Source organism: Lactuca sativa, chromosome 9 (genome assembly GCF_002870075.4).
Source record: "Lactuca sativa cultivar Salinas chromosome 9, Lsat_Salinas_v11, whole genome shotgun sequence".
NCBI classification, from domain to species: Eukaryota; Viridiplantae; Streptophyta; class Magnoliopsida; order Asterales; family Asteraceae; genus Lactuca; species Lactuca sativa.
This window is the reverse complement of record NC_056631.2, coordinates 161,193,221-161,211,479: the sequence shown is the minus strand read 5'-3', so window position 1 is coordinate 161,211,479 and position 18,259 is coordinate 161,193,221. Positions and strand designations below refer to the sequence as shown.

The 18,259-nt window shown below is 35.9% G+C and overlaps 1 protein-coding gene across 1 annotated transcript; it reads right to left on the bottom strand.

Annotated features, from left to right (window-relative positions):
* Nucleotides 1-14,713: 14,713 nt before the first annotated feature.
* On the bottom strand, nucleotides 14,714-18,019 carry LOC111888158 (endo-1,4-beta-xylanase 5). Its single transcript, XM_052767820.1, has 8 exons — nucleotides 17,962-18,019; nucleotides 17,804-17,914; nucleotides 17,501-17,547; nucleotides 17,198-17,417; nucleotides 16,950-17,119; nucleotides 16,776-16,874; nucleotides 15,216-15,994; nucleotides 14,714-15,153 (listed from the first exon to the last, which is right to left on the bottom strand). The coding sequence occupies exons 1-8, from the start codon at nucleotides 18,017-18,019 to the stop codon at nucleotides 14,793-14,795; spliced, it is 1,845 nt and encodes a 614-aa protein (XP_052623780.1). The 3' UTR covers nucleotides 14,714-14,792.
* Between the last annotated feature and the right edge of the window lie 240 nt (nucleotides 18,020-18,259).

Below are 18,259 nucleotides of genomic sequence, written 5' to 3'. Positions count from 1 at the left end.
TATCGGGCGAGGCCTAGTGAGAGGCGAGGCCTGAGAATAACAGATCTGTATACCGACCGGGGATCGATGTCGGGCGGGGCCCGATTCTGGGTAAGGCCTGATGTCGGGCAGGGGCCCAACATGTAATTATGTATGGTATGGGGTAGTTTGGGGAAATCACTAAACTTTGTGCTTACGGTTTTCAATTTATGTTTCAGGTACTTCCAATGGCCAGGGGAAGACCTCAGGTTGACTGCATTGCACACATCAATGAGATTCCGCATATGTTATTTTACGCTGATTTTTTATGACATTGATACATTAGTTTTGTTAAGATGTATGGATGATATTTGAAAATACTATTTTATCTATTTTAAATTTTGAAAATTTTGACCATATTTTGGGATGTTTGAAGTTGGTATCAGAGCCTTAGTTTGAGGGATTCGGGCACACTCTCAGGTGTGTCTGAACTAAAACTAAGGATTTAGTGGGATTTTCAAAATAAAAACGTTTTATAAAATGGATTTCTGAAAGAGATAAAGGGTGTGGTGAATGAAATCGACCGGGCTCAAGTGAGTTTTCCCAAATTACCCATACATATTATATTGCTATAAAATGTGAACCTATGAATTGTATGGTAGTTAGGGCTAAGGTTCTGCTCAATTTTGCATGATAGTATGCTAGGAGAGATGCCTTTGCATGCCTGTTACATGAGCTTGTAGATTTGCATGCTAGTAATGATCAGTCAGTGATAGGATGGCCTGATTAGGTTATGGTGGGTTCCGGTACTCGATGCTCGAATGTTGCTTGCTTTGTGCTTTTAAGGGTTCTAGCTAGTTTCAGCTAGCTAGTAAAAGAATATGCTAAGTTACATATTATGGGAACTAAATAATTTTAGAAGGTTAGGTTTTAACTCTATTCCACAGCTCTTTTTTGAGTCTAACCATTGTAGTGTGAGACCTCTCATTCGAAGAATTATCTAGTTTTAGTAATATGTGATGATATTCGTGAGTTAGTTGAAGGAAGTTAGTAGAAATTTCTTCTGCAGCTGATGGCGGAGAGTGATGAGAGCGGTATTAATGAAAAGTGACTTGGTGGAGTCAAAGCAATCGTTGAGGAAAGTACGGATAGATGTGGAAGATAGTATGGGCCCGTACTATTGGAAGTAGAGGATCCGTACTTGATTCAAGGAGGATTGCAATAAGATCATGAAACTTGTAGAATTTGTGATCCCTTGATATATTAATTGTGATGAGCATTCTAATGGCATCTATGATATATTTTCAGTATGGTGGTATTGCTAGGCAGACCTACTGGCAGTTCTGGTGCTGGGCAGGGCTCAGGCTTAGGATCTGGAGTCGGGCAGCTCGATGAGCAAACTAGGGAGTTTATCTCGTCTGAGATTACTCATTCCATTCTTGACCATACTCCTGTTATAACATCCTGTTTAATTAATAAATAAATGGATAAAATTTGATGAACGAATAGTCGCAATAAATTCATATTATTTAGGGGATTATTAGTTATGGGATGCCAAATGTTATAAATCGGATTATTCGGGGGTTAAAAAGTAATATTGGGATATATTTTGAAAAGATTATGGAGGCTAAGGGGGCTGATTAGTAACATTTCAGATTAGTTTTGTAAGGATTTTAGAAGATGGGGGCTGTTTAGTAAAATTCAGACTTATTTTGTAAAGGAATTCTAGGGGCAGGGTTTAAATGGTAAATTGTAGACTTATTTTGGAAATGAATTCTATATTGAGGGACTAGTTCTGCCATTATGACAATATGTTTGTGTTTCGGGTATAAAAACATAAGAAACCCTAAACCCTAATGAAGTAGTCAGCTGCCAACCCCCGCCTTGTCTCTCCCGTTTGCGGCCGCAAATCTCACGACACCTTCCCCATCGCCGGTCATTGCTTTCTCACTTGCTGAAGCCGGTGAACCACCACGATGCCACGTCGTCGCCCCATCGCCAAGTGTAGCCATCAGTAACCTCGTCGCCGGACGTCGCAGGCAGCCGGAAGAGAACCGATATCTCGGTTATGGTGCTGTGAATGGTGAGTCTCAAGCCATGAACAGCCAAGGGGTTCTAGTGGGCATAGCCGCCATCTCTCTCTTCTCCTTATTCTGTTTCGTTTCCAGCTTTATCCGCCACTGTAAACGCCGATCGAAGCCGCTGAAGTTAGTTTATCCGTCGCCATCCTCCTCCCCCGGGTCTGTAGTGTTGTTGCGCGGTGGGTGCTCGTGTTTCGCGTGTATGTGAGAGTAAATCATTGTTGCCATCGTGTTTATTGTATGTTTTGTTGGCTGGCCAATTGTTGAACCATGGCAGCTAACCATGGTGGCTGCCACCATTTTGTTTCTGCCACCTTCGACCACCATGTGTGGGGTGGCTGTGTGTACATATGGGTGTGTGTGGGTTTATTCCAATGAATAGTAGCATGAAGTGTTCGTTGGCCAGAAAATCAAAGAAAGCCACCGCCACCACCGTGAGATGGTGGCTGCCGCCATTTACCATTATGGGTGGGTGTATTTTAGAGTGTGTGTGTTTATTTTTGCGATTTTTATTGTAATTTGTAACAAAAGATGGAATAATAGTAGAAATCTCAAAACCACCACCGTAGGGTGGTGGCTGCCGCCACCGGCCGCAGTGTCGGGTGGCGGTGTGCTTGCCTTGTTGAGTTCAATTCGTTTAGGGTGTTTGAAACCCTAATGGGCCTTGTAAGCCTTAATGGACCCTAATTAACCCAATAAAACTCTAATGGGCTTAATGATTTTCAAGTGGGCCTAGTAGGCCCAATAAAGCCCTAAATGACCTAAAAGCCCAACAAATTGATAAATGAGCAAGTATTTGGGTTGGGAAACCCTAATGCCAATAGAACCCTAATTTGGGGAATTAATCGGGACACACGAGAATTATTTAATAACTTGAGATATTAAATAATAATCATTGGAAAAAAATGAATCTAAGCAATATTGGACTTAATGGATTAAGTCCTTAATGGGTTAAGTAAGAAACACTTAACCCTAACCATCATTTCATGTGAAGACCCTAATTTTAGGATTATGGGCTTGGACCTATCGGGACTCACATTTGGGCCATTGGAATGGAATCGTGTATTAAGCCCAATCACACCATATGAATTATTTAGTAAAGTGAGGGACTTAATGGATTAAGTCCTTAATGGGTTAAGTGAGAAACACTTAACCCTATCTGTCATTTATGTGAAACCCTAATTTCACTTGGGCTTTGTGTTGGGGCTTTTCCTTTGGGATTTGGTAATTGGATTATTAATGGACCATCCAAGAATAATCATATGGACTAGAATATGTTGATGGGCTTAGGTTAAGGCCCATATGAGGGTGTGGGCCCAATTTGGAAAATTGGGTCGTAGACGGACCATAGTTTGGGCCTTAATGATTATATGATGTTGGGCCTTAGAACAAGACCATGTAAAGGCTTAGGTCCAATTTGGAAAATTGGGCCATATGTTGGGCTTTGATTCCCAGTTGACTTTGGGCCTATGGATTGGGCCTTGGGCTTAAATAAGCCAAGCTTGGGGGTAATGTAGTAATTATCCAAAGTAGGTACTTATGGTTATATAGTGGAGCCCAATTATTAATTGGGTATTATTTTATGTTGACAGTTCGGGAATCTTTCATCCAACAGTTGGGGTTGAGTTTGCGGGACTTCAACAGTGTGGGATTGAGTCTGCGGGACTTCAGCAGTGCCAGATGAGTCTTCTCACCATACCCATGGGTCTAAGGCACCAAGGCCGGCCCATTATGTGATTATGATATATGTGTTAGTCATTATGTGATTTGATATGATATGTGATTATGTGTTTTGCATGAAGACCCCCCCGGGGGGGGGGGGGGGGGGAGTCTGTGGCATTGGATGTAAGACCATGTGGGGTAGCCCCTGGCAGTCCTAGGTAAAGACCATGTAGGGTATCCCATGGCATAGGATGTAAGACCATGTGGGGTAGCCCATGGCATTATTACAGGTTTTATGTATGCATGGCTTATGTGAGATGTGTGTAGCTTTTATAGCTAACAGGATATATGATATGTGTGTAGCTTTTATAGCTAACAGGATATGTGATATGTGGATTGTGTGTGTGGTATGCTCTGGGAAACTCACTAAGCTTCGTGCTTACAAGTTTTGTTTATGGTTTCAGGTACTTTATTTTCAAGGGAAAGGAGCCGGCTCGATCGCAGCGCATCACACTATGTTTTCCGCACATGAGATCTTTGGGATTACACTCTGATATTATTTTATGATGACATGCTTGATTATTCACACTGGTTTTACATGAGATATTATTATGAATGTTATACTCATGGTTTTATGTAATGATAACTTAAATAAAACGAAAATTTTGGTCTTGAATTTTGGGTCGTTACACCTGTGATCTTCGGCTCGGTCAAGGAGGGCATCACGGAGTTACTTGATGAGTGGATGAGCACCTTTCACACTGAGATGGTAGCTATGATGGGGACGCGTTCTTTGACATTCTGGGAGTTCTGGGCTTATGGGGCTACGAATTATCATGGGGAAAAGGACCTAATTATGAGCAAGAGGTGGTTAGCAAATGTTGCTAACTCTTTCCACACCGGTCGTTGCCCCGAGGGGGACAAGGTCAAATTAGCTTCCTGCCTTTTCAAGGACAAGGCACAAGAATAGTGGGAGGAGGTTGGTCATGCTGTGGGTGATGATGTTGTAGATGGGATGACCTGGGATGATTTTTTGACCAGGTTTCGAGCGGAGTTTTCACCGGTTATTGAGGTGCAGCAGCTGGCGTAGGAATTCCAGGATCTCCGCCAGACTTCCAAGACGGTGGCTGAGATCACCGTGATATTTAGGGAGAGGGCACTTTTGGTTCCGTAGTATGTGCTGAATAAGGAGATGAAGAAGGCCATATATCATGAGATGTTGAGGAGAGACATTTGGCAGTTTGTGAGCCGATCTAGTTGCAAGACGCTGGAGGATAGAATTGAGCAAGCTAGGGAAAGGGAGATAGATATGGAGATGGAGAGGAAGTGGAAGCCATATGAGGTTCAGATATCAGGGGGTTCGGGCAAGAGGCCCAAGGTATCGAATTCCAGATTGAAGGGCCATCAGGGTCATAGCCGCTGTGGAAAGTGCGACAGGACGCATGAGGGTTCGTGCAGGAGTGGTAGTGGTGGTGGTTCTGGCTGCTTTAAGTGGGGACGGACTGGTCATTATAGCATGGATTATACTACTACCACTATCCAGGAATCATATTTGATTTGCTTTCATTACAATCAGAGGGGACACAAGAAGGTCCAATGTACGAGTTTGGCTGCAGCAGGACCGGTGTCAGCACCCGCTCCTGCGACTTTGAGGATTACTGATGGCCACCAGGCATAGGAGGCACATACAGCTCCTGATGTAGTTACGGGTATGTATCTCCTTCTTATCTATTTATTTATATTGAAATGCTTGCTCATGTTTATGTGTTTTATTTTAGGATCGTTCCTCGTAAACGGTATGTCTGCTTTAGTGTTATTCTATTCGGAGGATATCTGATCCTTTGTATCGCTTGCGCTTAGCAAGATATTTTCTAAAGCTCCGGGGGAACTGGATTGTTCTATTGATGTTGCGATTGCTGATGATAGGACCATTTGGGCTGTAAGGGTTCATCGGGGGTGCACTCTTCAGTTATTTAGCGAGTAGTATCCGGTGGATTTGGTTCCCATACCTCTATGCGGGAACAAGGCTATCGTGGGAATGGATTGGTTGAGCCCTAATGGAGCAGTGATCGACTGTGAGCAGCAGTTAGTTATGATTAGAACCCCAAGTGGGGGAGAGTTGGTGATTCAGGGTGAGAGACCGCATCATGGGCCAGTTATGGGTTTTGCAGTGCGGGCCAGACGTTACCTTCATCCGGGTTACTTGGGTTTCGTTGTGTATGTCATGGATACCCAGGATAAGGGAAAGGCGATCGATGTGCTGATTGTGCGGGAGTATCCAGATGTGTTTCTGGAGGATTTGCATGGGGTACTTCTAGAGAGGCAGGCGGAGTTCAGGATTGATCTGGTTCCGGGTACGGCTCCGATAGCCAAAGCACCATATCGTTTGGCTCCTCCAAATATGAATGAGTTGTCTACATAGATTCTGGAGCTGTTAGACAAGGGATTTATTAGGCCGATCAGTTCGCCTTGGGGAGCACCGGTTCTGTTTGTGAAGAAGAAGGACAGGTTCCACCACATGTGTATCGACTACCATGAGTTGAGTAAGGCAACAATGAAGAACTTTTATCTACGATAGAGGGTTGATGATCTCTTCGACCAGCTTCTGGGTGCGTCTCGATTCTCCAAGATTGACTTGCGATCGGGTTACCATCAGATACGGTTCAGGGATGAGGATGTGCAGAAGACAGCTTTCCGGACTCGATATGGTCATTATAAGTTTGTGGTGATGCCTTTCGGGCTTACCAATGCTCCATCCGCATTTATGGATCTCATGAACCGCATGTGTAGACCGATGTTATATCGGTCTGTGATAGTCTTTATTGATGATATCTTGTTTTATTCCAAGACTAAGGAGCAACATGAGGAGCACTTGAGGGAAGTGCTTAAGAATTTGAGGAGGGAGAGACTTTTCTTAAAGTTCCAAGTGTGAGTTCTAGTTGCATGAGGTGTAGTTTCTAGGGCAACTTGTCAACCAGATGGGTATTTTGGTCGATCCGGCCAAGGTTGAGGCCGTGATGCAGTGGGAGGTTCCGAAGTCTCCATCTGAGATACAGAGTTTTCTTGGTATGGCGGGTTACTATCAGAGATTCATCCAAGATTTCTCCAAAATCACTGTTCCATTGACCTGACTGACTAAAAAGTCGATGACATTTCGTTGGGGGCCTGAGTAGCTGGCAGCTTTTGAGACTCTTAGACAGTGGTTGTGTAAGGCGCTGATTCTGACCCTGCCAGAGGGTGTTGATGATTTCGTGGTTTATTATGATGCCTTGATCACGGGTTTGGGGGCATTCTTGATGTAGCAGGGTCGTGTGATCGCTTACGCTTCGAGGCAGCTAAAGCCTCATAAGGCGAACTATCCGACCCATGATTTGGAGTTGGGGGCCGTATTTTTCGCCCTCAAGATTTGGCGGCATTACCTCTATGCGGTCCGGTGTACCATCTACACGGATCACAAGAGCTTGAGGTATCTGATTGACCAACAAATATGAACATGAGGCAGCGTCGATGGTTGGATGTGGTGAAGGATTATAATTGTGAGATCCTTTATCACCAAGGGAAGGCCAATGTGGTGGCCAATGCTCTCAGCCGCAAGGCATTCGCGGCTCCGATTAGAGATATATATTTGAGGATGACTGTGATTACTCCGTTGTTGGAGTGGATACGTGAGGCTCAGTCAGATGCTATGAAGGAAGAGCACTGGAAGAGTGAGTGCATCGTGAACCAGGTGGCTTCCTTTGATTATGATAGCCGTGGATTGTTTACTCTGCATCGATGAGTCTATGTTCCGTATTGGGGCGGTGTACGCCAAATTCTGATGGAGGAGTCTCACAAATCAAGATTCTCCATTCAACTCGGGGCAACGAAGATGTATATGGATCTTCGCCATGATTATTGGTGGCCCCGCATGAAGCAGGATGTGGCATTGTATGTGGAGCGGTGCTTGACTTGTAAGAAAGGCAAGGCCGAGTATCAGCGACCTCACGACAAGATGCAGTCGTTGGATATTCCCGTATGGAAATGGGAAGACATCACCAGGATTGCACATGGAGGGATTCTATCTGGGTCATTATCGATCAATTGAACAAGAGCGCGCATTTCATTCCAATCCAGTAGAGTATTTTTGCAGAAAACTTGGTCGAGATTTATGTCTGGGAGGTGGTGGCACGTTAAGGGGTGCCGGTATCAGTGGTTTCAGACAGGATTGTTTGTATTACTTCCAGGTTTTGGAAGCGGTTTCATGATGAGATGGGCACTCGTCTCCATTTTAGTACAACATTTCATCCGCAGACCGATGGTCAGAGTGAGCGGACTATTTAGACTCTTGAGGATATTTTGCGTGCATATGTGTTGGATTTTGGTGAGTGTTGGGATATGTATCTTTCGTTAGCAGAATTTTTGTATAACAACAGGTATCACACTAGCATTAATCGACCTCCTTTTGAAATGCTCTACGGAAGGAAATGCAGGACCCCGATTTGTTGGGGCGAGGTCAGCCTGCGAGTTATGCGGAGTACCAAAGTGGTAATCAAGACAACTGAGCTGATTCAACAAATTCGAAGCAAGCTCCAGATAGCTCAGAGTCGGCAGAAGAGTCATACCGACAGACGCCGGTCAGACTTGGAGTTCCAGGTGGGAGATATGTTTCTCCTGAAGGTGTCACCTTCTAAAGGTGTAATTCGGTTCAAGAAGCAGGGCAAGTTGGGTCCTGGTACATTGGTCCTTTCAGGGTTATGGCTCGGGTGGGCTGAGTTGCTTATCGCTTGAATCTTCTAGCCGACCTCAGCTAGATTCATAGTACTTTCCATGTCTATCAGTTGTAGACGTGTTTAGTGGATGATTCTGTAGTGGTACCTTTTTAGGATATTCAGGTGGACGACCGCCTGAATTATATTGAGAGACTAGTGGCAATTTTATATCGGAAGACAAAGACCTTGAGGAACAAGGTTGTGGAGCTGGTGAAGGTGCAATGGCTGCACCATAAGGAATCAGAGTGGACCTGAGAGCTGGAGGGTGAGATGATGGAGCACTACCCGGAGTTGTTTGAGTCAGTAGACTTCAAGGATGAATTCTGATTCAAGTGGTGGAGAATTGTAACGCTCGATTCCAGGTATGAAATTATTTTTTAAAAATGTTCATGGATTGTCTTTGAACACGGCGTGTTGAAACCTCAACACGGTGTGGCGTCAGGACTTTGTCCCACAGAGTTTAATGAGTCAACACACTGTGTTGTGGTATCTCAACATAGCGTGTTGGTGGCAGGGAAAGAAACCCTAATTTTAGGGTGTTGCACCCTATTTAAGCATCCTTATCTTCAGGGGCTGGCCTCTTTATCAGCACCCAAAGTCTCTAGAACCCTAAATCGAGTTGTAGCCTCCATTTTCAAGCATTTAAGCCTTTTAATAGAGTTTAGTGTTCATTTATTCATTGTGAAGGAGTTAGAAGATCTTGAAGTTGCAAAGCTTGGAGAAGGAAGTCTTGGATCCAGAAACTCTGCCTATTTTACAAGAATTTTGAGGTATCAAGTTCTTATCTTGGTTACTAGATGCTTAGATCTCTTTTTGGGTTAAATAGTAATGTTTTTAGCCATGGTTTGGATGGATGTTGAGTTTAGGACGTCCCAAAGGTTTATTCTTTCAGATCTAAGGTCTTTATGGGCTCCTTTGGCATAAAGGTGCCGACTTTATGGACTTAGGGGCCTCATGCATTCATTATGTCTTTTTTTAAGCTTTAGAGCTTCTCTTTGGCATGCATGAGCATAAATTTGGCAATTTTATGTGGTCTTCCAACTCTAATAAGCCAAGGGTTGGGTTTTGGACTCGTTTTGGTGGTTTCTAGGGGAAAATTAGGAAAATTTACCCTTCTAGATATAATTTTGGTCGAGATCTGAGCTTTGGAGCTCTTAGATTCGGTGAAGGCATCTTAATGTATTAAGTTGTTCAATTTCAACGAACACGGCGTGTTTATTGGTAAACACGGAGTGTTGGCTTGGCTTTTCCTGACTATTGAAGTTGATGGAGAAACACGACGTGTTGAAGGATAACACAGCGTGTTGGGTCAACACTGATTGTTGGCCTTGACTTTTTTATTTGACCAAGTTGGACCTATAGGGGGATGTTGAGGCATTTTGAGTTTTATCTAACGAGTTGTTTTTGTTTGGGGGTTGGTTAGAGCTGATATTCGGTGTCACGAACTATTCAACTATCATTCAACATTTTAGGTGAGTTTCCTCACTAGGAATAGCGGGTCTAAGGCACCAATGTCGGCCCTATTTGGTAATGTTAGGATGCTAGGATTCTGCATGAACTTTTCATGTGGTATGTACTGTTATGTATATCGGGCGGGGCTCAATGCCAAGCGAGGCCTGAGGATTAGAACAGATGCTAGTGTTTATGATTATTATATGTGTTAGCATGATTATGTGATATTGATTATATGTGTATATTGGGCGAGGCCCAGTGACAAGCGAGGCCTTAGCATAACATATCTATATACCGAGCGAGGCTCGATGTCGGGCGGGGCCCGATGCTGAGCGAGGCCCGATGTTGAGCGGGGGGCCAATATGTGATTATGTATGGCATGGGGTAGTTTGGGGAACTCACTAAACTTTGTGCTTATAGTTTTTAGTTTATGTTTCAGGTACTTCTAATGGCAAAGGGAAGAGCTCGGGTTGACTACATTGCACACACCATTGAGATTCTGCATATGTTATTTTACTCTAATTTTTAATGACATTGATGCATTATTTTCTTGAGATGTATGGATGATACTTGAAAACACTAGTTTATCTATTTTAAAATTTGAAATTTTGGGGACTACATTTTGGGATGTTTCTCTCTCTCTCTCTCTCACTCTCTCTCTATCTCTCTCTCTCTCTCTCTCTCTCTTTATATATATATATATATATATATATATATATATATATATATATATATATATATATATATATATATATAATGTTAAAAGAAAAGGAAAGAAGAAAGAAAGGGTAATTTGGTCTTTTTATAGGGATCAAGGACCAACAGTGCAATTTTAACAAACCACGGCGATGTAACCTATCAAATTTTAAACATAAGGACCAATACTGAGAATTAGACCAAAACACAGGGACCATTTCTATAACTTACTATATTATTTTTGTATCATAAAATTTTGAATTAAATTATTTTGAACCATAATATTTTGAATCAAATTATTTTTGAACCATATGATGTTGGATCAATAATATACTTAATTAAATAAAGTTTTTGTTCAAAAATTAAATTATGGATCATTTTATATTTTGAGTCATTTAATTTTGAATCATAATAGATATAATTAAAAATTATGAAATATTTTAATATAAAATTTTTTAGATCATAACAAATTAAGGAACATAAATAAGATGAATAATTTTTTTTTATTTTAAATGATAAATATTTTAAATCATCACATGTTGGATATATTATATTCAACATTTTTTGAAAAAACAAATATTTCTTAAATTAAAAATAAACTGTTCAAAAGCTTATTTTTAAAAAATTCTTTTTACAAAGTCACTAGTATAATGAGTAGAAGTATCTTTTAAATTTTCATAGTATTTGGAGAACTTTTTTTGGGTTTTTTTTTAAATATTTTTTTCCCAAAATTTCATGATTATATTAGTTTCATAGAGAATTAAATTTTAAAAACTTTGGTTATTTAGTTTTTTTCAAAGAAAAAATAAAAGTTATGACCAACTAATAATGTGGGTGAAAAAAATAAACCCACAAGTCAGGTAAAAGAGGGGGGAAGGGGTTAAAGGCACATGGATTCATTGTTTTTCTTCAGATGCATTGTTGATATTTGAAAACACTATTTTATCTATTTTAAAAATTAAAATTTTTGGGACTATATTTTTGGATGTTTCAATATATATATATATATATATATATATATATATATATATATATATATATATATATATATATATATATATATATATATATATATATATATATATATATATATATATATATATATATATATATATAAAACAAAAAACCCTAAAAATCATAAAAAAAAATACTTAGATATCACAAAAAAAAAAATTTGAAATTTTTTTTTATAAAAAATCGCAGTTTTTTCTTTAAATTCGCTGAAAAAAAATTAAAAAAATCATTTTTTTTCAAAAAAAATTCAAAAAATCTTTCAGCGAATTTGTATAGAAAGTTGCGAGTTTTTACAAAAAAAAATAGAATTTTTTTTTTTGTGATCTCTAAGTATTTTTTTTATTCATTTTTATGATTTTTAAGGTTTTTTGTTTTCCAAATAACATTATATATATATATATATATATATATATATATATATATATATATATATATATATATATATATATATATATATATATATATATATAAGGGTTATATGGAAAAAAACCTTAAAAATCATAAAAATGCATAAAAAAATACTTAGAGATCATAAATCTTTTTTTTTGAATTTATATTCTTAAAAATCGCATCTTTTTTTTATAAATTCATTGAAAAAAAATTAAAAAATCGATTTTTATTATTTATTTATTATTTTTTTATCTTTTTGTTTTTTTTTCAAAAAATATTTCAGCGAATTTATATAAAAATGTGCGGTTTTTAAGAATATAAATTCAAAAAAAATATTTGTGATCTTTAAGTAGTTTTTATGCATTTTTATGATTTTTAGGGTTTATATATATATATATATATATATATATATATATATATATATATATATATATATATATATGTGTGTGTGTGTGTGTATATATATATATATATATAATGTTAAAAGAAAAAGAAAAATTACAGAAAGGGTAATTTGGTATTTTTATAAGGATCAAGGACCAATAGTGCAATTTTCACAAGCCACAGGGATGTAACCTATCAAATTTTAAACATAATGACCAATACTGAGAATTCGACCAAACCAAAGGAACCATTTCTATAATACTCTATTATTTTTGTAACATAAAATTTTGAATTATAATATTTTGAATTAAATTATTTTTGAACCATATAGTTTTGGATCAATAATATATGTAATTAAACAAAGTTTTTGTTCAAAAAATTAAATTATAGATCATTATATATTTTGAGTCATTTACTTTTGAATCTTAATAGATATAATTAAGAATTATAAAATATTTTAATCTAAAAATTTTTAGATTATAACATATTAAGGAATATTTATAAGTTGAAATAAAAGTTTTTTTTAATAATAAATATTTTAAATCATCTGGATATATTATTTTCAACATTTTTTTGAAAAAAAATAATATTTCTTTAATTAAAAATAAACTCTTCAAAAGCTTATTTTCAAAAAATCCTTTTCATAAAGTTGATAGTATAACAAGTAGAAGTATCCCTTAATTTTCATAGTTTTTTAATAAAAAAATATATTTTTTTTCCAAATTTTCATGATTATACTAATTTTATAGAGAAATAAATTTTAAACTTTGGTTTTTTAATTTTTTTTCAAAGAAAAAATAAATGTTACGAGCAACTAACAAAGTGGGTGAAAAAAAATAAATCTACCAGCTAATGGCTAGTTTGGGACAGGTGACAGAGAGAAAAAGACCGCGGGGAGGGGGAGTGGTGTTAAAGGCACATGGATGGCGGAAATTGCTTTTTTTTTTCTTTTTCATTTTAAAACCTAAATATTTTAATGTTCATCGGAAACTATCCATATCTCGTACATAATTACTAAAACGCCATATCATCTCGAGGGAAATTGTTTTTTTTTCTTTTCCATTTTGACCCCCAAATCTTTTAATCCCCGTTGGAAATTATTAATATCTCATACATAATTACTAAAACGTCATATCATCTCGTCGGATATTGCCGATAAATAAAATCAAATCTCCACATTTTATTTTTTCAATCCTTTCACAATGATTTGTCCTTAGAATCCTCACTTATTTTTGAGTTCTCATCCAATCCAACTTTTATATATATATATATATATATATATATATATATATATATATATATATATATATATATATATATATATATATATATATATATATATATATATATATATATATATATATATATATATATATATATATATATATATATATATATAATTGAGATCGGTTGAAAACTCATAGTTTCCCGAAAACCCGAGAACTAAAAGTGGAACGTTAGATCAAAACGAATTCATTAAGGGCATGATCGTAATCCTATCAATCTCATTTAATGTTTAATTTTTGTGTTATTGTAAATATTAATAGAAATGTCTAAAAAATTACATAATAAATCAAATTTTCGGATTTTTGTAAAAGTAGTATTTATTCAGATTTTTTAATTTTTTAAAGAAAATATGAATTTTTGAAAAAAAAATTGAATTTTTTTTAAAAGCTGCAATTCTTTTAAAAGCATTTAAAAATCAATAAAATAAAATAAAATAAACTGGGATATTTAAAAATCACTATAATTTTTTAACCAAAAAAATCAACATTTTTTGTACATTTATGTATATATTTACAAATGCATATATGCATATTTCATATACTATAATATTTTTAAAGAAATCATAAGAAAACTCATTTTATTACTAATCTATAAACACAATACAATAAGCATTATATTCGATACAATATAAAATATAAAAAACAAAAAAATGTTACAAAATTTCAAAGCATTTTCATATATATTATCGTGTCAATATTTTTATATTTTCTTCAATTTATCATTTTTCACCTCTATAATATTCACCATAATTTCTTCCAAATCTTAAGGGTTTTTTCGAAAATAATCACCAATTTAAAAAAAAAAAAAAAAAATTGTTAGCTTGATCTAAGAAAATTTAAAAAAATGAAGTTTTTTGTGGTAAAAATCTTTAAAAAAATTATATTATATTTTTGACCTACTAAAATGACAAACAAAAAAAATTTTAAAAAATAAAAAAAAAAAATTAAGGAAAGTCATGAGTTTTGAGACTTTTACTTCATCAAGGGACAAAATTTTGTTCAGAAAAAAAAAGTGTTTATTATTGATGCTAGTGGCTTTCTGAAACAAGCTTATGACACAAATTGCTATACAAACATGATCATATTACACTCATTTTAATACCAAAAAAATCCGATTTATGTCAACCCAAGATTTTGACATACAAGAAATCCTCGGAATATCCCAATGCTTCAACCTTGAAATCCCGAGATATCCGAGTTAATTTCACATCATTTTCATTTGGGTAACTAACTTCATAATCTCCATGAATCAACGAAGTCTCATAGAAACCTTCACCATCTGTCGTCCCCGTAACAACTACACCAAAAAATTCTTTAATAATGTTGTCCACCACATCACCTGTAGCCAAGTTCCTGAAATCATTATCCGTTAAACACATTCTGTAGCATCCTTTTGGACTCCATGCAGACCACAAAACTATCCCATTCACTGCTGGATGTGCATGAGCTTCTCTTAACACTTGTTCCAATAATTTCCCCTGAAAATTAAATCACATCCACATGATTTTGATGAAAAAAACTCAGTATTTAAAGTTAATAACTGATTAGGGCCAGGTTGGACATCTAGCTCAGTGATCCAAATGGGAAGTCTTGAACTTGCAAGTTTATCAATGGCGGATCTCATGTAAGGTATGTTCACATTTGTGAAATGACCTTCTAACCCGATTGATAATGGCCCATGATAGCCCCCACTCCGAATCTCTTCAATTTTTTTGAGATAACTATCAGGAGATGACAACCGATCACCCGGTTCTTCAATGGTATTATATTCATTCAAGAACAAATCAGCATGTCCATCAAGAACACTAGCCATCGAGTAAAATTTCGAAGAAGAACCCATCCCTCCTAACTTCCTTTCAAGAAAATCAAAATGCATGTTTTCATTCACAACATCCCATGCAATTACTTGACCCGAGTATCGACCCATGACTGACTTTATCCTCTTGGTGGCTGCATCCGCTAGTTTTTGTGGTTCAAGATTTGGAACCCAACTCGGTTGATACTTAGGGTCATCCCAAAACACGTTGTGGCCTCTCACTGAAATTCCATTTGATTTTGTGAACTTAAGTAATGCATCGGATGATGAGTAGTCTTCTTGGTTTTGGATACGTTCGCTGGTGTACCATTTCATTTCGTTTTCGAATGTTGTGTACTTGAATCTTGAAGTGAACCAGTTTTTATAAGCTTGGTTGGTTAGGATGTTTGTGTTAATGGCACATCCGAATGGGAAGTTTGCTAACTTTTGTGAAATGGTTATTTTTTGATTTGTTAGTGGCTTGCCTTCGCTATCAACTACATGGATTTTCACGTTACTCTTCCTCACCTAACCATTGGCAATGAAATTTATATAAGAAAAACAAATACAAAATTCCTAGTTGCATTAATGTTTTTTTTTCAAAGGTTTAGGGAAAGCCAATTCATCTTCTGATGGTGGAATATCAAAACTAAAAACGAGGATAAGAATATAATAGGATCACTTTAACCATCAATTTCACCTATGGACTCTAAATAGGTTGAAAAATAGCTAAATGGGCTACCAAATGGACACTTAGATAAATGGACTACCAAATGGACCATGAGTGGTTCCCATATATAAGCACTATTTTCTCAAATTTTCATTTTTACACCATTCTTTTTTTCAAAAAACTTTTCAAAACTTCAAAATAATTGCATTTTATACGATTTAAAACTTTCTATTGTTATGAAAATGGTTAGATTTTTACCACAAAAAAATATTTTCACAGGTTGTAACAGCAAAAATCTCTAAGAATTTGTCTTTTTTTTTTGTAACTTTTTACTATGGATTTTGGTTTTTGAAGATTTTTACCACAAGAATCTTCAAATTTTTTTTTTTTTTGAATTTTCTTAGATCAAGCCAACAATTATTTTTCTACGAAATTGGTGGTTATTTTCGAAAAAAAAAACCCTCGATATTTTCTTAAATCTCGATAAGCTTTGGTGGTTATTTTCCAAAAACAATTCTTCTTAGATGTTGATAAATGATTAATGTGTCGTTTAGTTGTTTTTGTCTATTTCTCTAAAATTAAGTCAAACATTAACATTATTAAAAAAAAAAAAAAAAAGCTGATGCATTTGGTTTTCACCTTCTCGATACTCTGATACTGGTGAGCTTTCCAGTCTTCTTGTGTAAAGGGTTGTAAAGAAACACTATCAACCCAAATATCAATCGACGCATTTTTGCTCTGTCAAAATTAAACATATATAATTTAAATTTCACCGATAAAAATCACCATAACTTATTCACAAATTCATCATACCTGAAAATACAGCTGAGTCGAGCTAGATTGGTTGACTGTGATGCCACCTTTAAGCATGGACCAGCACCCAGATTTAGCCATGGTCGAACCAGCATCATAGAAGCCTGTTGGTGTTCTAAATGTTGCAACCACTGTAGCATCATCTCCATGGCTTATTTGCACCCATGCTGCATATTTCAAATTTGATCAGATTCAACAACACATGCAAACTATTAACATTTCTTGTAGAAATCGAACATCCTACCAGAAAAACGTGTAGAGCTTTTCATGATCCATGAAAAATTCTTGAGAAGCACTGTCGAATGATTGATTCCTTTGATGAGCAACGATGAATTCGTTTCCAGTTTCTGATCTTTGTACTTGTAGTTTTGCATTTCCGAAAGAAGCCCAACCCTTTAAGCCTTCTTTAAATTCGGGATTCACGACTATACCACCATTGTATTGAGGGTTTTTAGGGTTCTCTAAGCACTGTAAAAACATCAAGAATTACAATATTGTTGATGTTTTTGGTTTCTTGCGTCTAAAGGTAAAGATTTTATTGTAAGTTTTACCTCATTGGTAAAACTATAATCATATGGTGTTGCATTTGCTACAAATCCTGCGCAACAAACCCATTAAATATTCATAGAGATAAAATATATATATATATATATATATATATATATATATATATATATATATATATATATATATATATATATATATATATATATATATATATATATATATATATATATATATATATATATATATATATAATAAAATATTATAAACAGTTTAATTTAAATATTCATAGAGATAAAACATTATTTACATTAATCAACTATGCACACAAGAAAACATAAGTTCCTTACCAGAAATGAAGAAATAGCAGAACAATGTTAAAATCGAATAGCACCGTGTTTTCATCTTCATTAACAAGTTTTGAAGTTCTGTGCGACCCTTAAATAACACATAATGGTGTACTGCAACAAAAAAGAACGCATTAAAAGGTTAAAGAAGTTTCGCTTACGTATTAATTTGTTAAATTCAACGTGGAAGGAACTATAATACAGCTTCAAAAGAGTCATGATTATGCCTTGCCTTTATATAATGTAGACCTTTAGACAATGTAGAAGTTGTTATACATGTGTTATATGGGAAAGATTTATTAAATATATTGCATTGCTTAAAGCCTTAAAATTATCCCATAAAATCGTGATTATATATATATAATTGGAATCGATTTATTTTTCACTTTTTGGTAAGTAAGTTGCCATACAAGAAGTTATATAAGCTTTTTACGTAAATTAACTAAATTTACCAAATTT